This window comes from Palaemon carinicauda, chromosome 30 (assembly GCF_036898095.1).
Source record: "Palaemon carinicauda isolate YSFRI2023 chromosome 30, ASM3689809v2, whole genome shotgun sequence".
NCBI classification, from domain to species: Eukaryota; Metazoa; Arthropoda; class Malacostraca; order Decapoda; family Palaemonidae; genus Palaemon; species Palaemon carinicauda.
The window spans coordinates 62,933,297-62,960,469 of NC_090754.1; the positions used below are offsets into that span (position 1 = coordinate 62,933,297).

General features: G+C 43.0%; 1 protein-coding gene across 5 annotated transcripts in view; it reads right to left on the reverse strand.

Annotated features, from left to right (window-relative positions):
• The window catches only part of LOC137623217 (FK506-binding protein 15-like), a 176,189-nt gene that overhangs the window by 73,079 nt on the left and 75,937 nt on the right, over nt 1-27,173 (reverse strand). For all 5 annotated transcript variants that reach the window (XM_068353933.1, XM_068353935.1, XM_068353936.1 and 2 more), the window contains exons 9-13: nt 26,959-27,171; nt 16,018-16,194; nt 15,625-15,878; nt 15,220-15,367; nt 369-719 (exon numbers count right to left, since the gene is read on the reverse strand). In XM_068353933.1, coding sequence (XP_068210034.1) covers nt 369-719; nt 15,220-15,367; nt 15,625-15,878; nt 16,018-16,194; nt 26,959-27,171 — 1,143 coding nt within the window. The remainder of the gene's footprint in view (nt 1-368; nt 720-15,219; nt 15,368-15,624; nt 15,879-16,017; nt 16,195-26,958; nt 27,172-27,173) is intronic.

The window sequence follows — 27,173 nt, forward strand, 5'->3', positions numbered from 1 at the left end:
CAAAACATATCTGATGGAGAAATATAGGTTAATTAAGTTTTGATTCACATTACTTGGTAATTATTTGAGAGCAATGAAGGTGTTCGGACAAAAATAATTCAGACCAATCAGGTATCAGGAACCTTTCCGAGCTAAAAGGGCACCCATGTGAGTCAGTGCAAATATGCATTGCTAAAAAAAATAGACTATAGTACTTTATAGGCTTATGATAAACTGACAAAACAACATTTATGGTTACTGATGGTAATTAATTAAGTCTTCAAATACTGTGAAGTGTATAGAAATATTCATGCTTACAGATCAGTGACTTGTTTAATAATTTTCAAATTACAAAAATTAAAAAGAAATATAGCCACAACTCTTATTACTTCCTCCATCTGCTGCAATGTTGTTCTTAGTCTTTCATCTAGATTATCCCGTTCATTTATGGCAGTGTGTAACCTTTTTTCAAGCTCTAAAAGTTTGCTATTAAGATTGCAACTCTCCTTCTGCAATTCTATTTTTGTAGATTCATTTTCGTCCAAAACACTCTGTAGCCTCTGTTTTTCTGATTCAGCCTCCTGCAACATCTGATTTAATTCCCTTTCTTTCTCTTTGTAGGAATTAGATACCCTCTCCAAGTCTTTACTTCTAGTTTGCTCTTCCTGAACTTGTATTTTCAGGCTCTTCAATTCTACTTCCTGCTTCTCAAATAACCTTCTGAATTCTAATGCTTCTTCCTGTAAAACAATTTTTTTTGTGTTACACTGTTCTTCAATTATACTCATAGTAGTATGCCGTTAAAACTACAAGGTAATACTATACTGTGGGGCTTTCTATGAAATGTAAAGTATTTTTCATATTAGAGAAAGACATTATTAGAATTCAACTTAACACAAAAAACTGTAATCTATTTGAATACACACCTTTTATGTAACCTTTAAAATGTTAAAAACAAGATAGAATTCTATACAACACCATCTCTTACTAAGAACTACTAATTTTATATAATTATTTTTCCTAGCTATACAAACTGGAGTCATTTATATGGGTTACTTCTAGTTTAGTTTTCAACAACCAGACAATCAAAAGAAACTGGTTTGATTACAGCATGGTGCATTGCTAGGCAACTGTTGCTCAGGATGCACTACAGTTGTTCAAAGTGCTTAGTCACAACACTTCTGGTCAAAGACTTTTGGAGCAGTTGAGGCGGGACCTTTTGTAAATGACTCGGGCGTGTATAGCTAGGAAAAATAAAAAATTATATAAAATATGACAAATTCTTAAGTAATTTGTATTTTTTCTAATGATACAAACCTGGAGCTATTTATCGGGGTATTACTTTCAATATAGCTAAAAGACAAGCCGTAAGACTTTTAGTGAAGGATAACCATCCAACCCGCTAATTAGTGGAAGGGGTGGTCGTAGCTGGCTACCCGCTCACTCACACACCTGGGATGAGCACCCACTTCGCTTAGAGGCAGGACTACTTGGGGGATAGGTCCTGTTCAGGCCAATCTGTATAAATAGCTCACGGTTTGTATCGTTATGAAAAATACAAATTACCTCCGAATTTGTCATTTGTTCCCTTACTCTATACAAACCTTCACTACTGTATTTATAGGGGTGACTTAACCCTTAGGAGGGTCCAGGCCAACTGGCTTTTGGCATTGACCAGAGGTTTTCTCCATACGATATTAGATCGTAACTGGTAGAAACTCTTACACCTCACTAAAAATATTGTTCTATGCATTACTAGCAGCCTCTGCAAGCTGTGTGCTTGTGATACTATACTAGCAATGTGACTGACCTAGGTAAGATTTCTACGGGTTACAGGAACATTCGAATATACCATAAACTTTACCTAATCCTCCCTCACAAGAGTTATTGGGGGCGCAACAAGTATTATTTATATACTGTACTAGGTTACAGAAAGGAAATGTCCTTACCTGCAGAGAAGTGAGGTCAGCTTTGCTAAGGACCCTGATGCCAATTCCCTAAGAGAGGGGAAGGTGAAAAAATGAAATGAGCCCAGACATTCTTACTCAATCATCCCCAAGACTAATCCCGGGTAACCTTAACCCTCACCTAACTGTCCATCAAGGAGCCTCAGGTATTTAAACCACTTGTTGTGCAGCCACCACAGGACCAATGCAGGATGTATCCATGCTCCTATGGGTTGTGTCTTGCAAGTAGTGGGCTGCGAAAGTAGTTAGATGCTTCCACATGCCCGCTTGTAGTACCTGCATCACAAAGTAGTTCATTTTGAACGCCAAGGACGTTGCAATGCCCCTAACGTTATGAACTCTGGGTTGTCATGTTGGAGAATCAGGATTCATTGCCAGTTCGATGACCTTGCGAATCCAGGGCGAAATGATGTTTTTGGTGACCCTCCCCTTGACCTTCCCTGTGCTGACAAAGAGCTGAAACACGAGGGCGAGTTGCTGCTATTCTCTTGAGGTAATACCTCAAGCTCCTTACTGGGCAAAGTAATAGTTGATCTGGGTCATCGGTTACTATACAAAGACTCTCAAGCTGGAAGGGCCCAAATCTGGGATCTGCTACTCCCAGACTTTGAGTCCTAGCAATAAACTCTGGAACAAAGTTGAGGATTACTTTCCCCCATCCCCTTGAATGGGTGATATCATAGAAAAGATCATGAAGTTCACCAACTCTTTTTGCTGAAGCCAAGAAGAGTAGGAACACAGTCTTTAAAGCGTTGTGGCGATCTGTTGCCTGGCGTAATGGTTCATAAGGAACACCCTTCAGAGACTGAAGGGCATAAACCACATTCCATGGAGGCAGTCTCATTTCCAACAGGGGGCAGATAAGTTCATGACTTCTAATGGAGAGAAAGTTCCAACGAGGAGGAAATCTCTACGCCTTTCAGTCTAAGACAAGGCTCAAGGCAGAGCGGTAGTCTTTTACTTCCCAAAGGTATACAAGGAACTCCACGATCACTGGAATAGTGGCATCGAGGGGAGATAACCCCCTTCCACGACACCAACCACAGAAGGCAGCCCACTTAGCCTGGTAGACTGAAGTCAAAGATCACTGGAGATGTTCAGTCATCCTTTTTGCAACTTGTTGCATAAATCTTTTCTGAGTGAAGAGGTGCTGGACAGTCTCCAGGCGTGAAGCCGCAGCGAACCTACGGATTTGTGGCTGTTTGAGTGGATCCTGTTGTGGAGGGAGTTCTCTTGGAAGTTCTGTCAGGAGGCCCGGGAACCGTTCCGTGTGATGCCATAGCAGAGCTATTAAGGTCTGATAGGTTTTTACTTATTCTGGTTTTGTTGAGGACTCTTCTCATCAGACAGAATGGAAGATAAGCATAAACATTAATGGTGTTCAACCATTATTGGAATGCATCTTTCCAGAGCCTGGAGATCTGGAACTGGGGAGCAGTAAAGCGGGAGCCTGAAGTTCAGGGAAGTAGCAAACAAGTCCTCAGTTGGGGAACCCCAAAAAATCAGGACTTTGTTGGCTAATAGATGATTCAAAGACCACTCGGAGACCACTATGAGTCGCTCTGCTCAGATTGTTGCAAGGACGTTCCTCTTGCCGGAAATGTAGCAGGCTGATACAGACAGAGTTGTCTTTTGTCCATATCAGTATCTCTACGGCTAAATGGCACAGGGGCTGCGAAAAGGTACCGCCTTGTTTGTTATGTAAAACACTACCGTGGTGTTGTCACTCATCAAAAACACAGAGTGACCCACCAGGAACTGCTGGAACTGCTGGAGGGCTAGAGAGGCTGCCCTTATCTCTAAGAGATTTACGTGCTGGTACCTTTCTGACTCGGACCAAAGGTTGGATGCATTGTGCAGCAAGTGGGGCCTCCACCCTTCTTTTGATGCATCTGAATAGAGCATCATTTCTAGGGGGAGAACGAGAAGGTTCTCATCTGCCAGCCACCACCTGAGGTCTGTCCGTTCCCCTTACCCTATTAGAACTAAGATGTCAGGGGAATCACTTGCCTGATTCCACTCCGACTTGAGCTGCCACTGGAGAAATTGAATCCTAAGATGGCCGTTGGGAAATACGCGGGCCAGGGAAGACAGGTTACCTATGAGACACAACAAGCGTTGTGCTGGTAGAGTTTCTCGTCTGAGGAAGAGTCCTGCTACCTTCCTCAGCCTGTGTACTCTGTTGTCTGATGGGAAGATTCTTTGCTTGTTGATGATCATACCCAGGTATGCCAGTCTTTGAGATGTGAGCAAGGATGATTTATTAAGGTTTACTAAGATCCCCAGATCTTGGCAAAGTGCCAGAAGTCTGTCTCGGTGTCAAAGAAGAGTATCCACAGTGTCTACTAGAGTCAGCCAGTCGTCCAGATATCTTAGGCGACAAATGCTGATCCTGTGAGCCCAAAATGGCACTAGGGTAAACACTTGTAAAAAACCTGGGGTGCTGTGGAAAGACTGTACAGCACCTTGAACTGGTATTGTTTGTTGTCGAGTATGATCTTTTGATACTTCCTTAAAGACTTATGAACTGGGATCTGGAAGTATGTATCCTTGAGATCCAGTGTGCACACAAAGTCCTTTGGTCTTACCGCTTGTCTAAACGTGTCTGTAATCTCCATCTGGAACGGAGTTTATCTGACAAACTTGTTCAAGGACGAGAGATCGATGACTGGTCTCCAGCCTCCAGACACATTTTTCACAAGAAAGAGTCGACTGAAGAAGCCTTTGGACTTGTCAAGGACCTCTTAGAGAGTGCACTTCTCCCACATTGTTTGAACTTCAGCCCAAAGGGCCAGCTCCTTCGCGAATCCCTTCGCATAGGAGCTCGATGGGACTGAATCCCAGGTCAGCGTAGGGAGAGATTGAGTGAACGGGACGAGATACCCTGAACGGATCACGGAGATCATCCAGGGTTGAGCCCCGAGCTGCAGCCATCTCTGCCAGCATCCCTCCACTAGTGGGCAAGTGGGAGGATTACTCATCCTAGTGGGTGCGGCCTCTACCAGAACCCTATGTCCCTTCCCTCCACTGGAAGACTAAACCCTTGCGATCTTTGTCGTGAAAGGGTTTATTTAACACTCTCTTGGATGAAGCAAAAGTCGTTGCCGTAGCGTTGCTCATCGGAAATTTGGTCTGGGGTTGTTTCTGTGGCGGAGCATGATAGGGCCTCAATGTCAGGGCCCTATGGAGAATGGAGTCCTGGTTGGACTTCCTCCATTTCTCCGCCACCTGCTCGACATCTTCTATATTGAAAAGGACACTCCCCTCAAAAGTGGAGTTTCTCAGCCTCGTAACCTTAACTTGTGGGACTTGCTGATAGAACTTCTCTATTATTGAGCCCCTACGCCTAAGGATGGCGTTAGCCCACATGTTAACTACCTGGTGGGGTAGGAACTCAATAGTCAGGGTGCCGGACAGAAGAAAGGTCTACATCGACTTCTTGGTGGACTCTTTGGACCAGTCTTAGGTCCCAATAAGATGTACCACTGACCCCAACCATAAGTCCAGCCATGAAGTAGCCTGCATTGCATATTTCGCGACTTTCTGCTGGTTGCTGATCTCCGAAGCCGAGAACGAGACAAAGAGACCAAACAGCCTTTTGAAAGGAACTCCAGAGGCAATGCTGGAAGAGGTTCATTGGATACCTCGTAGTACCTCCGCTGCAAGAAGGGTGGTGTGAACACAAAAAGACCACCCTTGAATCTTACTGACAAATAGTCTCCTCAAAACAAACATTCTACTTTTATAATCTTACAGCTGGACTCTTTCACAGGGAAGATCATAACCCTAATAACTATATTTCTTAATCCGCATATATTAAAAAAATACTGCAACTCAATTTAAGGTATTTGTTTACAAGAGCACGCTTTCCATTTACTCCAAAATTATGCATTCCTCCAGCTCTCCTCTTCTTGTACAGTAATTAGTAGGTTCTTTAAATGCTTGGAAAGCAGAAGGTAGCAAGATATGTTGCGCAAGAGGGGGAGGGGGAGGGGTTGGTTGATGACATACTAAACGACCTAGAACCGACATCGTCAACAAAGTCAATCAAAGAGAAGTTCGTGACGTCAGCGGACATATGGTATATATTCATAATTTATACTAAATTAAAAAAGGATCAATTACACAACAGTGTCACTATTTGTGAATTATATATTTCATTTGGTAAATACCTGACAAAAAATCTTATTTTTTTTCTTATTTTGATGAGAATAACTATTTTTGCAGCACGACTGTTTTCATTGCCGGGAAATTAGCAGGCATGCTTAGGCAGTGGTCAATAGATAGCGTTAGTGTAGCAAAACGTCGTCTGAGAAAACTAGTCAATCTCAAAATAGTTTCTTTAAAAAAAAACACTTTAATATGATTTGTTATCAAATATGTACCAATATAAAACATAAATAGTGACACTTTTGAGTAATTACTCTATTTTAAATTTAGTACAAATTTTGAACATATACCAAATATGCACTGACATCACAAACTTCTCTTTGATTGACGCTGTTGACGATGTCGGTTCCAGGTCGTTTAGTACCTCCTCAACCAACCCCTCCCCCTACATTTTGAATTAATTTCAACACAAACAAAAATGCAACAGAAATGTCTCAGTATTATGAATGATATACACGTGATATACTTAGAACAAAACCAAAAAAAACGAAACTAAATTCAATTCATCTTTTCACAAAACACTTGGAGTAACATACACAAAATAAACCTGATTCCGTGACCTCAATCACCTTGTGGTAGACACTATCTCATGGCCCATGTCCTCTCGCACTCTCGTGCTCAAAGGACGGCACGGACACACGCTTGTGTCTCTTCCCCACTTTCCTCCCCCAAGTAGCCAGGTAGCCCAGGGTAAGGTGGTACCGGCTTATTAAAATACCACACCAAGTTATCCTCTCGCACCGGGCGCATATGCAGAAGGTGATACTCGCCTTTGGTCCCGGTTCGGATGTGTTGGATGACCGCCGTATCGGCTTCAATTTCTTTTACACGATACGGTCCAACATATGAGGCTTCCAGTTTATGCTTTCTCGGTTGCAACCTTTCAAGACAGATTCTGTCCCCTATCTGTATATCAGACGTTCGCGTTCGGTAACGCTGATCGTATTTCGTCTGATACTTCTCATTGGCCCTCAGCAAGTACTTTTGGGTTATCTGAAACACTCTCCAAGCCAAGTTACACATCAGCACCTGGTATTGTTCTGTGTTGTATAATGGCAAGGTGTGGGGGTCCATGACAACGGTATACGGCAGCACAGAGTCCTGCGCAAAGAGCATAAAAAACGGGGTATCCCTAATAGAGCCATTATATGCCGTATTTAGGGCGAACTCCGCCCACGGCAACATTTCCACCCACTGGTTTGGGTTGTCCCCCACAAGATACTTTAAAATATTTTTCACCTCTCGGTTATGGGACTCGACGAGCCCATTTGCTGATGGCCGATAAGAGGCGATAGTGAAATGATCTATTTTCATGATCTGGGTTACCCCCTTGCACACTTCATTCAAAAACTCTCTACCATTGTCACTTATCAATGTACGTGGACATCCGTACCTCACTATGAAGGAGCACAATGCCTTCGCAACCGACACTGCGGTTTTGTCCACCATTGCATACGTGTGTGTGTAGCGTGTGAATGCATCTACAAACACACACACACGTACTTAAACTGCCCTTCACCGGGGGGGGGGGGGGGGGGGGGGAATGGACCCAGGACGTCCATATGCACTCCATTAAATTTAACAGGCACTATTGACCATGTTCTGGCCTTCGGGATCACATGGTTGTGGTTCCGCATAGTGTTACACACATGACACTTATTAATAAACCTAACAATGTCTTTCTTCATCCCTAACCAAAAGAATGACTCTCTGGCCCTTCTCAAGGACCTCTCTATACCTACATGTCCTGCATAAGGACTTACATGAATTACATGGATGGCTTTCTCTATCAAAGAGGAAGGAAGAACAACGCGAGATCGGATATCTCCCGGTCTCTTCTCATATTTATAAAATAGGATATCGTCTTCGATGAAGAACACATCTCTTCGCATGCGCAAGAAATCCGGGAGCTTGCTACTCGCATCTCTCACACACTCCTTGACCTGCTCTCTATCCAAGTTTCGGACTTTTGTCAAGCAACAAGCTCACCCACACTCCAGCCACACAAATCAACCACACACTCATTCACGGGGCATTCTCTCCGAGTTCCCCCCCCCCCCCCCCCCGGAACTCCCAGCATTTACATTCTCTGGACAGCTCTCGTCCTCTCTCTCTCTCTCTCGCACTAGAGTTGTCAAGATCTTCCCGTTTTTTATGCACTTCTCCCACAGGTGTATTTGAACCTGAACTCCCCTGTTGTTTTTCCTTCTGCTTTACAGACCTGGTTGTTACTGCCGCTATGGCGGTCCTGGAGAGAGCGTCTGCTACTTTATTTGACTTCCCGCAATATGCTCGAAATTCACAATATCAAACTCTAACAACCGCTCAATCCACCGAGCTTGCCGAGTATTTAACTCCCCTTTTTTTAACATCTCGCAATGGCCGATGATCTGTATTTATTTTAATTTTATGCCCAAGCAAAAAGTAGCGGTCTCTCTCCAGCATCCATAGAATTGCCAATGCCTCTCTATCGAAGGTACTGTATCTAACCTCTGGTCCATTTAAAGCTCGTGAAGCGAAACAAATAGGCCTCTCATTCCCTTCATCATCAACCTGAGAAATGACTCCACCAATCGCGATCTGACTCACGTCGGTCGTTACCAAAAACGGCCGGTCGAACCTTGGATAAGCCAACAATTCGTCACTCGTTAGTGCATTCTTTAATGTCTGAAAAGCAGCTTTTTCTCTTCTCCCCACTGAAACTCAGACCGCTTCCTCAATGAGTCTAGCGGTTGTGCTATGTGACCGAAGTTCTGTATAAATTTACGGTAATAGCCAGCGAGCCTGAGAAAACTGGCTACTTCCTTAGCGTTTTTTGGCTCTGGAAATTCCCTGATTGCAGCTACTTTATCGGCACAAGGTCTTAGGCCTTTAGGTGTTACTATGTACTCCAAAAATTCTACTTCGTTGAAAAAATTTACATTTGTCTAAATTAATCATCATCCTCTGACGTCTCAAGGCTTCTAACACTTGTATAAGATTTTTTTCATGCTCGTCTGCCGTAGCCCCAATTATAATTATATCATCCAAATAGACAAAAACACTATGTCCTAATAATGAAACTAATACAGACATCATCACACGAGAAAAATGGGCAGGAGCATTCTTCAATCCGAAAGGGAGATAATTATACTCAAACAATTGATCATTTGCTATAAAGGCCGTTTTTTCTTTACTTTCGTCATTTAAGGGAATTTGGTGATACCCGGACTTTAAATCTAAAGTAGAAAAAAAAACTGTTTTCTCTGACTTTAAGTAACAGTTCCTCGATAGAGGGCAAAGGGTATGCATTATCCTTGGTAACAGCATTTATCCTCCTATAATCTACGCATAACCGAAAAGAACCATCCTTCTTACGAACCATCACAATTGGAGAGGCCCAGGGGGACTAGCTTTCTCGAATCGTACCTTGCTCTTTTAATTTATTTATTTCTCTTTCAATTGCCTCTACATGACAGACAGGAGTCCTATAAGGTTTAGAACGAATTGGGGGTGACTGCCAGTCTCGATGTTAAATGGAAACTTAGTAATTCTCCCTGGGGGTTTATCTCCAACAGCAATTACGTCCGCAAAATTCTCTACAATATCTCCTACTCTCTTATAATAATTAATTGGGATCGCTCCAATAGCTGTTTGACGGAGCTTTCTCAGCCTGTCCCCGCCGGGACCTTGACCATGGAAAGACAAGGTCGCCAGTGTCTGTTCGGCTGTCACAAATGAACATAACTCAAGGTTGCAGACCGACTCCGTGCCTAAGTGGAACCACTACATTTATAAAGGGAATTTCAACCTTTCCTTCAGTAATGGGTGACTCCTGGAGACATGAAATCCTGCCACTTTTGATGTGGTTTTACGTACACTAGGTCACCTTCGCGCATTTCCGGTGCGGGTGCCACTGATAGGAAGTAGAGGGTGGAGGGGGGGATTGATTCACCTGCCTCTGGCTTGGCAGGAACCGCCCCTGCTATCCCCTTAGCAGTAAGGGCGACCCTAACTCGAGGCCGAGTTTCCCCCATAACGGGTATCTGTCTCTTCTCCTGGTCCCACTTTCCACCTCACTTCCAGCCCCTCCCCATCAGAGCCCCGTATTGTCACTTGTTTCTCCTTGATGAAATCGATTCCCAGGATAATGGGAATATCCCCCATATTTAATGTCGGGATGACATAGAAGGCATGGGTCACTTCTCGACCTTGAAGGATGAATTGTTGTCTAACAATACGTCGGGTTATCAGTTTGTGACCCCCAGCCGTGTTCAACACCAGGCACTCCCTTGATGTTTGTATGGCATCCGTTGCCAAATGTTCTTCCATAAGGGATACGCTGGCCCTGGCATCAAGCAGAGCGCGTTGCACACACGATCCCAGCTTTACTCTAAGAACGGGGACCGCATTCCTACTTGCATGTGTGGGAGCGGCGGTGGGAGGCGGCTGCTCTACCTCCCGAACCCCCTCAGGCACTCCCGGGGAAGTCACGCTCGCTGACCCAGGGGTATCCCTTACTGCTGGCTGGGGCACTGACTGGCCTCCCCCGACGTCGAGCCGGGGGCGTGACGACTGACTCCATGGTTCTTCTGTCTTTAGTCCTGGCGGTTCTGACGGACAGCCCGAAGGACCCTTGGTCCCCGTCCCGTGTCATTTTCCCCTTCCTCTTGTTGGTGCACGAAAACCGTGATCTCTCGAGCCAACGCCGTTTTTTGGACAGTTGTTCAGTAGGTGGTCTGTGGCCTGGCATCCCAAACACCGCCGCTGATCGTCGTAGGGGCATGCAGCCTGGAGGTGCCCCCTCCTACCACATTTCCAACATCCGCCAGTCGCCACACTCCTACCTCTCTGACCTCTTCCTCTTCGAGTCCCTCTGCCATGTGTTAATACACCACACCTGACACCATTTAATATGACCTGATCTGGGTCGTATTGGGGTTCAATCAGTTTTAGGGAAACATGAATAGAGAGGGATTTCATGCACAAATAATAGCAGAGTTGATAATTTTACATATCCTATATTCTCTTAAGTTTACAAGGGCGCCCTTAATTATGATTACGTTACGTTACTAAGAAAAAGCCCTCAGAAAAATGGTACTCAGTTTGGCACACATGTTGGCACCTGCCATTTCTGACGTGACACACTCGCTAGGCCTCTGAAACCGGACTGTCTGTCCTATGGGGTTTTTACCCAAGCGCCCATACATGGGCGTCGCGATGCCTGATCAATGATTGGTTGTTTTGACCCGAAAGTCTCATAACAACCAATCGGGAGAGGGTTTGGTGACGCCAAGCCCAAGCTAACCTGTAACCGTCTTTTTCGTAGTGCCACCCAAGCCACAGCATAACCGTCCTTCCTCTAACAAAGAAGAAAAATCTGTTGACACTTCACTTATCCCGATCAGTAACGGCCAACTTAACTGTGATCAGTTCATACATACATACATACATACATACATACATACATACATACATACATACATACATACATACATATATATATATATATATATACCTACACACACACACACACACATATATATATATATACCTACACACACACATATATATATATATATATACACAGTATATATATATATATATATATACACGAGGCCTGTCTAAAAAGTATCCGACCTTTATTTTTCCCGTGCGAAATAGAGAAGATAGCGTGGCACCACTCTGCACAGTGAAGGAAGACATCTTCATGTGCATGCATGAATTTTTTCACCACCATCCAGCCCATATGTTGCTGCCTGTCGGTCGCTGAGTGAGGTGCTACACAACGTTTCTGTCGGATTACCGATTCTCTCAAGATGACTGAACATGTTGAGCAAAGATACTGCATCAAATTTTGTCAAAAGCTTGGTGATTCTCAAAGCGAAACTATTCATAAGATTCAGCAGGTGTTTGGAGAAAATCCGATGGGTGTAACACAAATTAAGGAGTGGTTCAACTGATTCAAAAGTGGCCGCACATCAGCAGAGAGTGAACAGCGTTCTGGCAGGCCCCAAACTGCTCGGAGTGCAGCTGTTGTTGAGAGGGTGCGAAATTTGGTGATGACAGATCGTCGTTCAACCGTGCGGGAGATTGCCCAAGAGGTTGGAGAGAGTAAAGATTCCGCACATGCAATTTTGTGTGATGATTTGAACATGCAGAGTGGGGCTGCGAAATTTTTGCCCTGGTAATTGTCGCCGAAACAAAAGGACCTCCATTTTCAAGTTGCAAAGGACCTTCTGGACACTGCCAACACTGATCCTCAGTTTCTGAACACCGTGATAACTTGAGATGAGTCATGGGTGTACGGGTACGACCCAGAAACAAAAAGACAGTCGTCGCAATGGAAGCATCCCGAGTCTCCAAGGCCGAAAAAAGGGCGACAGGTGCCAAGCAAAATGAAGGTGATGCTGACTGTCTTCTTTGATATCCGTGGAATTGTGCATCACGAATACGCACCGCAAGGACAACCAGTGACAAAGGAGTACTATCAAGATGTTCTCCGGCGTCTCCGTGACGCAGTTCGGCGCAAAAGGCCAGACATGTGGACGGCGAAAAATTGGCAGCTGCATCACGAAAACGCCCCCGCAAACTCATCCCAATTGATCCAACATTTTTTGGCCAAACATAAAATTCCAGTCGTTCGCCAACATCCCTACTCTCCAGACATGGCTCCTTGCGACTTCTGGTTGTTTCCAAAATTGTAGACGCCACTGAAAGGATCCCGTTTTGAGAGTAGAGAAGAGATAAGGCGGAACGCGACGGCGAAGATGAACACCATTCCAAAAGAAGACTTCCAGAGGTGTTTCCAGCAGTGGATGGATCGGTGGGCTAAGTGTGTGCAAGCATAAGGGGCCTACTTTGAAGGGGATTAGGGTCCAAATCCTGTCAGGTATGTGAAATATTTTTTCTGGCATAAGGTCGGATACTTTTTAGACAGGCCTCGTGTGTATATATATATATATATATATATATATATATATATATATATATATATATATATATATATATATATATATATATATATATATATATATATATATACCTATATATGCATAGACATATACCTATATACAGATATACATACATGCATACAACCACAAAATCAAAAGGACAAAGGAGGAAGTGCGATTGTTATAGAATACTTGTTGGTGGCAGTCTGCACAGCAACACATGAGCCTTAAACTTCCGTTCGGGTGCAGCAATCACTGGGAGAACCCCGCACGGCACCAGAAAAGCGCGCAGATGTAGAATCGAGGTCTCCTCAATCCTGACACATTCCCAGGACACTGATAAAGGCGTATCTCCATTGCAGCAGTAGTAGTGGTACTGAATGATATAGCGAAAGAGGTCAAACACTTCCTTGGTGTGTTTTTGTGCATTGCCAAAATAGACGCAAGAAAAGGCTTAGCTCTCTTTCTTCTCTCAGAGGCATATGCCTGCAACTGCACGTGAGGCCACGACCAACACAGGGATAAAGGTGAATAATCGTATTGCCTACAAGTAACACAGAGTGGAGATCTACAGCTGATTTAGCCATAAACTGGTTGCAATTTACACCCTTTTCCCAGCAAGTATGAATCTCCTCCTCATCCACATTTACAAACTACAATAACCAACAGTCCCTTTTTACAAGAAAAGAAAAAGATCAAAGCTTTTAGTCATAGCACAACAATACATCCATAATCATTGCAACTGCAGATAAAAGTGAAGAGCTCCTGACAGGTGGGGGAGCTGGGCTACTAGCTGATGCTCAGCACCCGTCGTTAACAACCTCTTTAACGAATTCAATGGCCATTCCAGATTTAAATGACAAAAGAAAAGGCTTGTAATACATAGGAACATAAGTGGGGCTAGAAATGTGTGAATGAGTGGTTTGCAGATGAAGGGTCTAAAGTAAATAAAGAATTTGAGGCTCTACAAGAGCATTTTGAAAATGGTATGTGCTGTGTAACATCAGGACCTTTACTGGATGGTGCACTAGAAGTTAGCCTAGGGATTGAAACAAAGCATGTTAGGACTGAAATATTACCCATAATCGAAGGCTTAATGGTCTTCTGAGATTCCACTAATGAAGCTAATGAAGTTAAAATCTTTATAATGACAATCAATACAAAATTTGTTAGGAATGTAGCAAAGTCAAAGGTTGGAGATGTATTATCATCATCATTCCCTCAATGATCAACTAATCTAATCTTCTCCAGATTTCTCCTAGAAGTAAAAGTAAGCTTTCTTCTCTCCTTTGAACTTTAATCTAACTAGCAACCATGAAACATACTTTCCAAAGGAAAAAAAGTGGGGCTTAGCACTTCTCAATGACTTTCTAAATTAAAAAAAATTGTCACTGGCACAAGAAAAAAATATGATACAGGTTATGATCACCGAGCAATTACTAACAAATCCAGAAGACCTCTTTAAACCACTAAAATACATATGAAAAAAAAAAAAATCATGATCTGGCATGCATGCCCTGTCACTGATATGTCCACATTGAGACTGAAGTAGTGATACGACTTGCACATGCTATAATTGTTAGATGTTGCTAATTCTCATTACTTTATTAGTGGCATTAGCAATTGAAAGGGAAAAAAATTCCAATTTCTAACTGGTAATGTCAACATACCAAGTAATATGAACATCAGGGAAGGTTCATTTAAATAATTACTTTTCTTCCCAGAACAAATCTTTTTTCATTTTTTCCTAGTTTATGAACAGAAATTTAGCTTGATAATTACATATACTGTATATATTTTCTATACTATGTTTGGTTTTAGTTCAGGTGATTCAAGTTTCATAATGCACACTTAGGACATCTAAAGAATTCAACATAAAATGGTAAAACATAAAAAAGTAGTGCATAGTTTGAAGCATCTCTAATTGGAGATTGATTTTGCTTTTCAACTTCCATGACAACCTCCCAACCCTTTACGGATTAAATAGCATAGTCAATTTAATCTTATCTCAATATCTGCAACTAAAGGCAAACAATTGCTTAAGAAAGCTCAAGTTAAATCATTCAAATTCTATCAAAATAAAATGAAATGAATGGCCTCATGATCCTTGTGGGGAAAAACTATGGTTACAAATCAATCAACTTTGTCTACAAATATTTCATCACAATTACCTTAGCAGCTGTTAACTGGTCCCGAGTATTTCCTAGTTCACTACTAATTGAAGCTTTTTCTTCACGTAATTCAAGCACCTCTGTTAAGCTGACAGTTTTCCCGGAGTCTTGCTTGGCAATAAGCATATCTGTCTTTTCCTCTAGAAGTCTGAAATTAGGTCATACTAATAACTTCAAGTTAAACTACAGGTACTTGCTAAAATGTTGTAAAGTAATATTCTAAATGTGGAAATGGAAGGCATAAGTGATAAAAACATTATAATCAAATTTCTGATTTTCTTACAGCCACCATCCAATTAAATGTTTTATGTAATACAGAATTGCTCATTCATCTTTTAGATAAAATTTCTCATTTTCTTTCACTTAACTTACAACTTCACAATAATGATCAAAATTTCCACTTACTTCTGATTTTTCTGAAGCAACTGAGTCAATGATTCATTCAATAAAGTAATTTTCTTATCTTTTTCCTCCAACACTGCCTTCATAGTGTCATTTTCAGTGACTAATGTGGTTATTTGTGCTAGTATTGCCTGTGCATCAACGGCACTCTTTTGGTGAAGGAGATTAAACTGCGAGTTTACTACGCTAGCAGGCACTAAGGCTGAGTGAGAATTTATCCCTTCTTGTTGCCTCAGTTGCTGTTCCATTTTCTCAATCTAGAAATGTACATAATACAAATACAGATAAATTTTTCCTCCTTTTAATAGTCAATTCACTTTAGAACTTTACCATATTACTACATGTAAGGAAAAAAACTCATGCTCATGAACTTAACATGAATGACTCTCGCATTACCTTGCTAGCCAAGCCATCTATCTTGTCGGACACTTTTGAGACGGATATTTTGAGCTCTGTATTTTGCGATCTTGTCTCTGAAAACAACAGGGACATGGTTGGATCTGCTGCAGCCGGGGGCTGAGAAGTGTTCACAACGGACTGGACACCTGGTTGGACGGCAGTGTATCCTGGTGGCTGCATTACAGAAACAAATAACACAAAATTAACTGAAGCCACTTCACATTATATAAATCACATTTAAACAAGAGCCTTAAGCTACTGTACTATCCAAGGTAGTTCTCAAACTATTCACTTAAGCAAGGATCCCCATATTTTTTTTAGATCACTGACCCCTTCATGGAGTCTACTGATCTTTCACTGACCCCAGGGCATGTCTTATAGATAAATAAATAAATAGAAAATAACTACCGGTAAACAATTAACAACTTCCCTTGTTAAGTTGTATTTTAGGGAAGAAATATTTTTTTTTATAATTTTTTTTAGAGAAGATTAATTTAAATTTCACATTTCATTACTCCATTTTCAGTCTCTCCTGAAAACATATTCCCTACCTAAAGGAAAATGATTTGTATTTTGCGTATGAATGAAAATATAATAACCCTCTCCATACTCTGACTCCAAAGCAGGATTTTGATAAAAGATATCTTCTACTTAACTGTATCCAATAATAATGCATGTAGTATTCACATATTAGTATCGTATTATGAAATAAAAACACAGTCAATATCCATATTTTTCATTGTTTGCGTTTATAAGATAATCGATATCACTGATAAGGCAAACTAACGAAGGATCATTTTTCTACTTGCTAAAAGACATTATTACTTAAACTATCATTTTTAATACTATCATAAAAAAGTACTGTATATAGTTCTTAGTAAAAACTATTTTCTCTTGTATTTTATTTGCTGTCGAGTTTAAGGACATATGGATGTTTATGAATGTTTCATTCCTCTTACTGATTTACAATAATTTTGATACGTTATTTTCATTATAAAATAAATTTTTGAATGTACTTGCCCGGTAGTTATATATATAGCTTACGTCCCTGATGTCACGGCAGAAAATTAAAAACTCGCGCCAATCGCCGATTGGATAGCCAGGTGTACCACCTGCGCGCCCTCCAGTGAGGTACCTGGAATCATTCCATGATTCCTCAGATCTTCCATGCCTCTAGTCTCTAGAGGGGAGGAGGGTGGGAATTAAATTATATATAACTACCGGGTAAGTATGTTCAAAAATTTATTTTATAATGAAAATAACATTTTTAAACATAAGACTTACCCGGTAGTTATATATATAGCCGATTAACACCTTTGGAGGAGGGTTAGAGACAGCCAATATAGTTGGAATTCTGCTTAAGAGTTTAATAAAACAAGCTTAAGGGTTCGTACCTGATAAGGAAGCTGACTTCAATGATTCTCAGCCTCATTCTGTCCGCTTTCCTTATGAGATCCAGCAATCCTCCCAGGGATCTGAAGACCTCTAGGAGCTGTCAAACTGGTGTACATACCTCTATGTGACAGAGCCTCCTCTAATACCCAGTTCCGGGCGCTCTCAAGGAACAAAATTGACCACCTGACCAAATCAATGATTGCGGAAGACTCGCAATCTCCACAAAACAACCAGAAAAACAAATTAAAAGTTCCAAGAGAAGAAAAAGGTATTAGGATTATGGGAATGTAGTGGTGGATCCTTCCCCCACTACTGCACTCGCTACTATGAATGGTGCCAGAGTGTAGCAGTCCTCATAAAGAGTCTGGACACTTTTCAAATAGTGTGAAACGAACACAGATTTGCTCCTCCAAAAGGTTGTGTCCATAATGCTCAGCAACGATCTATTCTGTTCGAAGGCCACTGAAGTTGCTACAGCTCTAACTTTGTGAGTTTTGACCTTTAAAAGTCTAAGGTCTGTCTCACTGCAATGTGCATGAGCCTCTCTTATTAAAAGTCTGATGGAGAATGAAAGGACATTCTTTGACATCTGCAATGAGGGCTTCTTGACTGAGCACCACAGAGCTTCCGACTTGCCTTGCAACTCTTTTGTTCTATCCAGGTAGAACTTCAGGGCTTTTACTGGGCATAGGACTCTCTCCAACTCTTCGCCAACCACATCTGAAAGATTCGGAATCTGAAAAGCCTTAGGCCAAGGTTGAGAAGGGCACTCATTCTTGGCTAGAAAGCCTAACTACAATGAGCAGATAGCTCTATTATCTCGAAAACCAACGTTTTTACTAAACGCATGGATTTCACTAACTCTCTTGGCTGTTGCTAGACTAACCAAGAAAACAGTCTTCATCGTGAGGTCCTTAAGGGAAGTTGAGTGCAAGGGCTCAAACCTGTCCCTCATAAGGAACTTCAGGACTATATCCAGATTCCAAGCTGGTGAATCATGGTAACATTGCTTTGATGTATCAAAAGATTTAATAAGTTCCTGTGGGTCTTTATTATTCGAAAGGTCAAAGCTTCTGTGTCTGAATACAGTTGTTAACATACTCCTGTATCCCTTTTTGGTTGATGATGAAAAATTGCGCTTCCTTCGCAGGTATAACAGGAAGTCAGCAATCTGAGTTACAGAGGTACTAGATGAGGAAACAGAGTTGACTCTACACCATTCTCTTAAAACCTCCCACTTGGATTGATAAAACCCTGATGGTCGAAGTCCTTCTTGCTCTTGCAATAGCTCTAGCTGCCTCCTTCGAAAAACCTCTAGCTCTTGTGAGTTTTTTGATAGTCTGAAGGCAGTTAGCTGAAGATTTTGGAGACTTTGATGGTACCTTTCCAAGTGGGGTTGTTTGAGTAAATCTACTCTTAATGGAAGGCTTCTTGGAGTGTCCACCATCCATTCCAGTACCTCTGTGAACCATTTTCTTGAGGGCCAAAAGGGGGCCACTAGTCATTCTGGTCCTTTCGCTTGCCACAAATTTTGGAATACCTTGTAAAGAATTTTGAACGGTGGAAAAACGTACACGTCCAGATTGGACCAATTTAGCAGGAAAGTGTCTGTGTGGACTGCTTCAAGATCTGGCACTGGGGAGCAATAAGCCTCTAGCCTCTGTCTTCGCGGTTGCGAAAAGGTCATGCAGGGGCGACACCAAAGTTGCCACAGATTCTTGCAGACTTCTTGATGGAGTGTCCACTCTGTGGCCAGAACTTGACCCCTCCTGCTGAGGCTGTCTGCCATCACGTTCTTCTCCCCTTGAATGAACCTTGTAATCAGAACTACATTCCTTTCCTTTGCCCAGATGAGGAGATTCCTCGCAGTCTCGTAAAGGGACATTGAGTGGGTTCCGCCTTGCTTGGCAATGTAAGCCAATGCTGTGGTGTTGTCGGCATTGACCTGCACCACTTTGTTCAAAACTGACCTTTCAAAGCTTCTGAGGGCCAACAGGACTGCTAACAATTTCTTTTGGTTGATGTGGAAGTTCTTCTGAACCTTTGTCCACAATCCCGAAACTTCCAACTTTCCCAATGTTGCTCCCAACCGAGTCCGAGGCGTCGGAACACAACACAAGGTCTGAGTTCTTCTGTTCTAAGGGGTAACCTTCTTGAAACTTGTCTGGATCATTCCACCACTAAAGGCAACTTCTTATGGATTCCGTAACTGGAATGCACATCGTCTCTAGATCCTTCTCCTCGTTCCAATGATGATTGAGGTGGAATTGGAGAGGACGGAGATTCAGCCTTCCTAGAGAGACAAACTGTTCCAACGAGGAAAGGGTTCCCAACAGGCTCATCCAGTTCCTTGCAGAACACTTCTGCTTCTTTACAAAAGATTGCAGTTTCGAGATGGCTTGCTCCGTCCTTAAGGGAGACGGAAAAGCCCGAAAAACTTGACTCTGAATCACCATCCCCCATATAAGGGATTTTGACGAAGGAAAAATCTATTTCCGTGAAATGCTCCTTAAAAACACCATTTCAAAGGTATAAATACTGCTAAATATACCAGAAAAAAAGTTGAATGGAATGCTAGGAATATATCCAGCTCGCTCAACCATAAAAGGGTGTCGGTATTAAAACTGGGGCGAGTGATACCACTACCAGAGATCCCTTTCCAATTAGACTTCTCCCTCCTCAAAATCCCCCGTTGCTACGAGGTGTCGTTCATTACAGCTACTGCCCCCCCCCCCCACCACCACCACCACCACCACCACCCCCACCACCACCAACACCACTACCTAACCTTCTCCCATCATTCCTTGATAGCACCCGTGAACATTCGGACGTGTTTTTCGTAGCTTTGTTTTATTTTGTGCTTTGAAGATGTCAGGCGTTTTGGAGATCCATGCTCCCAAATTGAGTATTATAATTGTCTGTTTTGGATTTCTAGGTAGCGACACACGTTCATTCAATAACCTTGTTATGTTAAAATATCTTTTTTGATGGTGACAGAAGAGACTTGTCCTTGTTGACAAGAAGACCCAATTCTTTATGTTTCAAAGTTATCTGAAGATCCTTCAGGCAGTGATCGTAAGAGTGAGCTCTGAGAAGCCAATCGTCTAGTGGAGTATTTTTGCTACATTGAGCATAAATTTTGTAAATATCTGAGGGGCGGTGCTGAGGCCGAAACACAGAGCTCGAAACTGACACACTTCCCTCTTGAAGACAAACCTCAGATAATGTTTGAAGCTCAGATGAATGGGGATGTGAAAGTAAGCGTCCTGGAGGTCTAATGAGACCATCCAGTCGCCCTTTCTTACTGCTGCAAGAACCGACTTTGAAGTCTCCATATAGAACTTCGTCCTTTGGACAAATGTGTCGAGTACACTTAGGTCCAGGACTGGACGCCCCCCCCCCCCCCCCCCCCCCCCCGAGTTCTTGGGAACCAGGAACAGGCAGTTGTAAAAACCTGGTGACTGCAAGTCCTGCACCCTCTCTATCGCCCCCTTCTCCAACAAGAGAGACACTTGGAGTTGTAAAGCTTGCCTCTGATTCCTCCCTGTATCTGGGAGAGAGATCTACTGGAGCTAAAACTAAAGGAGGTTTCCCTATAAAAGGGATCTTGTAACCCTCCTGCAGAAGTTGTACTGACCAAAGGTCTGCCCCACTCATCTCCCACGCTTGCCAGAAGTTGTGTAGTCTGACTCCTACTGCCTGAAGGCGAAAGCAGTCAGACTCTGCTTCCCCTGTTCTGAATCCTTTCCTCTTTGTTCTCCTTCAATCGGGCCTAGAGCTACCCCTGCTGGAAGTCTTCCCTCGAAAGGGCTAAGAAAACTTAGGGAAAGGCGTTTCCTCCTTTGGCTTGCAGCTAGAGAAGGAGGTTGGTAAGACCTTTCTTGCTGTCTTTGAGACCAGATCTTGGGTGGCCTTCTGAATCAATGTGGATAAAATCTCTCTAATCAGTTCTTGTGGGAAAAGAGAGGAAGACTGAGGAGCATATAACAATTCCGATTTCTGAAAGGGGTAACCCCAAGACAGAAACGAACACATCTGAGCTCTTTTCTTAAGTATCCCTGCTGCAAAAAGCACTGCCAACTCAGTCGATCCGTCTCGTAATGCCTTATCCATACAGGACATGATGTGTATTAGGCTAGAAGAGTCACCTTCTTTAAGGGCAGAAACCTTCTTGCCCAAGGCTCCCAGAGTCCAATCGAGGAAATTGAAAACCTCGAAGGCTCTAAAGATGCCTTTGAGAAGATGGTCTAACTCTGAGGTAGACCAGAGAATCTTGGTCTTCCTCATGGCCGATCGACGGGGAGCGTCTACTAGACTTGAGAAATCTCTCTGGGCAGAGGCAGGAACTCCCAAGCCGAGAACTTCTCCCGTCTCGTACCAGATACTAGATCTAGATGCTAGTCTAGTTGGAGGAAATGCAAAGGCTGCTTTTCCTTGGTCCTTTTTGGACTCCATCCAGTCTCCCATCATTCTAAAAGCTCTTTTTGATGACCGTGATAGAACCATTTTGGTAAAAAGAGACTTCTTCGGTGCCTTCCCAAGCGTGAATTCTGAGGGTGATGAACATGGAGCACCTGGCACAAAAGAATCTGGAAACTCATTGTTAAAAACTTTCATGAGTTTCTTAAGATCCACTGAAGGACAAAACGACTTAAAATCTTCTCCTTCTGATAACTCCTCAAACAATTCAACAGAGGAAAGGTGATCGTCGATGTTCTCCTCTGACAAAGCCCCAGCGGGAGTAACAACGTTGTGCTTCTCAGATTATACTTCATTAAGGTCCTGACTTCTGGCATCAATAGGCTGCAGATCATCATGTCTGTCGTCTTGTAGATCTAACGCTTGACGCTCGGTGAAAGGCTCGCGATCAAAGCGATCAGAACTAAAGTGTTCTTGATCTCGACTGCTGGTTAGACTAGGTTCAGTATGAAGTCCTAAGTTTTCATCCTCAAAGTCATGTTTCCCTTCTTGACTTCCGCGTAAGGAACTTCGACGCACGGTGTCACGATCTGCATAACGCTCGACGTCGTGTCCTGTTTGACGCTCGGCACCGCGAACCGCTTGACGCTCGACGTCCTGTCTGGCTACTTGCCGTTCGACGTCGCGTCCTGGAGGACGCCCGACATCGCTTCTCACTGGACGCTCGATGTCCTGAACTGCTGGACGCTCGACGTCACGTCTAGCTGGACGCTCGACGTCACGTCTAGCTGGACGCTCAACTTCACGATTTGTTGGGATGTCGAGAACACCTCCTGCAGGACGTTCAACGCCACATAAAGGAGGACGCTCGACGCCTCGCTCTGTAGGACGCTCGACGCCTCGCTCTGTAGGACGCTCGACGCCTCGCTCTGTAGGACGCTCGACGTCACGTCTAGCTGAACCCTCGAGTTCACGTCTTGCTGGACGTTCAAAATCATGACATGTAGGACGTTCAACGCCGCCTCGCTCTGGACGACGCTCGACGTCACGTAAGGCTGGACGTTTGACGTCACGTTTCGCCGAGCGTTTGAGATCACCTGTAGGACGTTTAATGTCACGTTTAGGAGGATGCTCAGCGCTTCGCGCTGTTGGCCACTAGGCATCACATCTGGTCGCTTAACACTCACTGTCATGACTGGCTGCTTGACGCCTGGCGTCACGTTTGGTTGCCTGACGTTTGGGGTTAAGATTATCTCCACTTTCCCTATTAGGAACAGTTTCACGACATTTAACGGGGGAGATGTCCAAACGTTCGTCATCAAGAATCTCTCGACTCACCGCCTTGTGCCGCTTGGCGTCCAGAAAGGAAGCTTCCTGACGTTCAGGATCCAGGCATGCTACTCTTTTATTGTCTGTAGCTTGGTAGCTTTGCATAAAAGAAGTGTGTCTTTGCTGCATCTCTTGCAGCATATTAAGATTCGGGTTAACTCGTTGTGATACATGGGATGTCACTTCCATCACAGGTTTGCTCTCCACGCCGCTCAAAGAATGCTCAGGACGTCCAGAGGGCGATAACCAATCTGATGGTGGAGGAGGAGCATGAACTGAGGTCATGCCCAGTTCAGAGGACTGCCCAACAACTGGACGATTCTTGACAGAATCCGACGTCTTTGCAGGACGCTTGACAGGCGAGCTCTCTTCGGTGGAAGGAAAACGCTCTGGACTGCTCCAATGGCTACAACCAGGAGCCTGCGGTGCTACGGTAGGATGCTGGTTGACTTTATCCATTTTCCTCTTAAGAGGTCTGAAAGCTTGACGCCAGCTTCTTTTAAGTACTGCGTCATCCGAGGATGACGAAAACACCTTAACCTCACCTTTCCTATGGTGAGGGCAAACGTTCTGTGAAACGTTAACAGGTACGCTCGAGGGGACGTCTGCTCGGGAGCTAAAGCCTCTCGTTTCCTTTCGTCGTTCAACATTCCTTCTCCCAGGGGTTGGGGAGTTTGGAAGAGGTCTAAGACTAGGAGAACGACAGGCCCAAGCAGGCGCACCCTCCACTGCACTAAATAAATTCACTGCACTTCTTGCACTGTCACATTTTAACTGCTTCACATCAGACATTACCCTGTTAAGTGTCCCCCCTGGACCAGGTAGCCGCTAACGTACCGTCACGCTTTTTTTGCCCTGTGCTACATAGTGGTTTTTGCGGAATGCTAGGGTTGCAGGAAGCCCACATACATCATAAGCTCGAGGAGGGGCCCATGGAGACGCTTCCTTGACGATTTATAGGCTCTCGTGAGTTCTCTATACCAAAAAGAAAGTGTTCTTGGATACTTTCTTTTTGGAGAGGTCAGTGCTCACAAAAGAATTGGAGATTTTAGGCCTATGATACTGTGTTCTTTTGAAATATTTACAAACTGCTCTTTCTGAACATAGTAACCTGTCAACTGGGTTTGAGGGAAAAGATCATGAGAGAACCTGAGATCATTATCAACTGGGCTCAGGAGATTTGGCTACAAATTTGGAAACAAAACACAAAGATGTTTCTCTCCATCCCCTGGAATGTGACATAAGATGAGATAGACCCTGCAATTCCATTACCGTCTTGATTGAAGCTAAGGCAAGGAGGAAGACTGTCTTTAAGGCAAGGTCTCTGCCTAAGGCTTTATGCAGAGGTTTGCATGGGGCTTCTTTTAAAACCTGTAGAACTTCTGTATAGTCACATCCCAGAAACTGGGTTTGAGTTCTCGAGGAGGTCAAAACTGCTCAAAACTCCTAATCAGAGCTGAGAGTTCCCAAGAAGCGGAAAGATCAAGCCCTTTCAGTTTGAATACCTGGCTCAAGGCAGAGCAGTAGCCTTCCACCACAGTGACTGAAAGGGCCTTCATACACCTTAAGAAAACCAAGAAGTCTGTAATCAGGAGAATGGTAGCTTTGAGTGTAGCAATATTTCTCCTACGACACCAATCACAGAAGGTTTTACACTTTGTCTGGTAAACTGCTGTGTAAGAGTTTCTGAGATATCTGGAAACCTGATTCGCAGTTGATCCCAAAAAGCCTTTCTTTCGGAGGAGGCGTTGGATAGTCTCCAGCTGTGAAGGGACAGGCAATGTACTATGCCGTGGAATTTTCTTAAGTGAGGTTGGCGTAGCGGGTTTGCCTATTCTTAAAGTTCTCTGAGAACTTCTGTGAGAAGTTACAGCATGTCTGAATACTTTTCCACTGCTGGCCACTTTGGGACTACTAGCATCTCTGACACCCTTGGATGTTCTGACTCTGTTCAGTGTACGACAGAATGGTAGAAAAGCATAAAAGTCTAGTCTGTCTCATAGGTATTGAAATGCGTCTTCCATCACCACAGCTTGGTCTGGAATGGGAGAGCAACTGAGTCTGTGATTCTGGTGGATGGTGAACATGTCCAAAGACAGGGAACGCCACAAAGTCACAAGTCCTTTCGCCATTAGGGGAAGCAAAGACTATTCTAAACCAACTATCGTCCCTCGATAACTCAGGTGGTCTGCAATGACATTCCTCTTCCCAGAGATAAACCTAGCCGAGAGAAAGACTGATTGGGACTACGTCCACTTGATTATCTCTTGCTAAACTGCATAGCAGGAGAGAGGCTGTGCCTCCTTGTTTGGAGATTTTGGTCACCGCTGTGGAGTTGTCAGTCATCAACACCACGGAGTGACCTCTCAGCTTCTTTGAGAAGTGTAGTAATGGTCATTGCACAGCTTTCATTTCCAGGAAGTTTATGTGAAAGGCCTTATCCTCTTCTGATTATAGGCCTGAGATCTGCTCCTTTCTTAGGCGAGCATTCCACCCTTGGCGAGAGGCATCTGTGAACAAGAGGAATTGTGATGGAGGAACCTAAAGGGGGGGGAGGGGGTTTCCTGCTAACGGGTTCTTTTTGTTCAGCCACCAAAGGAGGTCTTTTACCATCTACCGAGGCATTTGCAACTGGGTTGCAGGGTAGTCTGAAGTCTGACCATTGGTTCAGAGCCCACTGCAACAAGCTGAGAGAAAATAGAGAAAGGGAACGATCTCTCTCAGATTGTTTTGTACGGCGAGAAAGATATCTTTCCTACTGGGAGGATGACTACTCCCCACAGTACTCACATGGCGATTCCACAGAAAATCGTTTACCTCCACAAGAAAGACAAACCGAGTGTAGATCCACTTCATAAATGTACCACAGGGGCGACCATCTTGGCTAGGGCAAGAACACATTGAAGTATCAAAGACAAGAGACACAACTACTAAGCACTATAAGGGTACAGTGAGGGGGATGCAGATTTCTGATCACAGAAGTATTGTATGGAAACCTTTTGAACAAGTGTTATGTGTAATGCACAGCAGTTGCGTAGCAGCAAAGCATGATGCAATCAAACCAATTTTCTTTTAATAGTCTGGTCATAAATTTGCATAAAACTGAAAATGTCAGGAAAAAACAAGTAAAAATGCACAAAAATTTTTATGATTCTCTCCACAACTGATTTGGGAGTAATTTTATTCTAAAATTGTGATAATTTTATTCTAAAATTGTGATAATTCTACTTAAAGTGGCCCCTACTTGTGGACGAGACATAACCTGTCGCAGCAAGCAAGAAATTATCTGAAAATATGTTTTATATCAAATAATTTTTTTTAATTTTTCATCAATTTCAAGGACAAAACTATTATTAAAAAATATTTCTATTATTTTGAAAACTGCTTGCTCTTGCTCTCCTGCTCTCTTCTTTGACCAATAACTATCTAAGCAGCAGAGTAATTTGCAATAAACACCATTATTTCAAATAAATCTAAAATCATGTAATATATGGTACTCTCTATACACTATAATGTACAATAAAAGCCCAAGAATTTTCACACCAAATAATATAATATGTCTTCACTAATTCTAATCATAAGAATTATTGGAGGACATACAATATCAAAGCAAAAGCATATCTTCAGTAAGAACTGTAAGAAAGTGAAAATGTAGTAGATTCAAATATCAAAATACGATAAAATGAAAAAAAAAATAATTTTATGAATTATAAACTTGAATAAAATCTAACAAATAAAAGACCCAACACATCAAACTTAATAAATTGAATAGTGTATACTGTGAAAAAATCTTACCAACAGAGCTGGCTGTTGCCATGGAGACTGATAGACGACTAATTGCTGAGGCTGATGCGCTGAGTGAGATGTATGTGGTGCTGATTCAGATTTCAAGCTATCACTATGAGAAGGAACTCTTGATCGGAGGGCAGGAGTTGCTTCCAGTTCTTCTACAGACCCAGAGACGGAACCACTAGTATACTTCTGTTTTCGTCGCCTAGTTATTTCTTCCT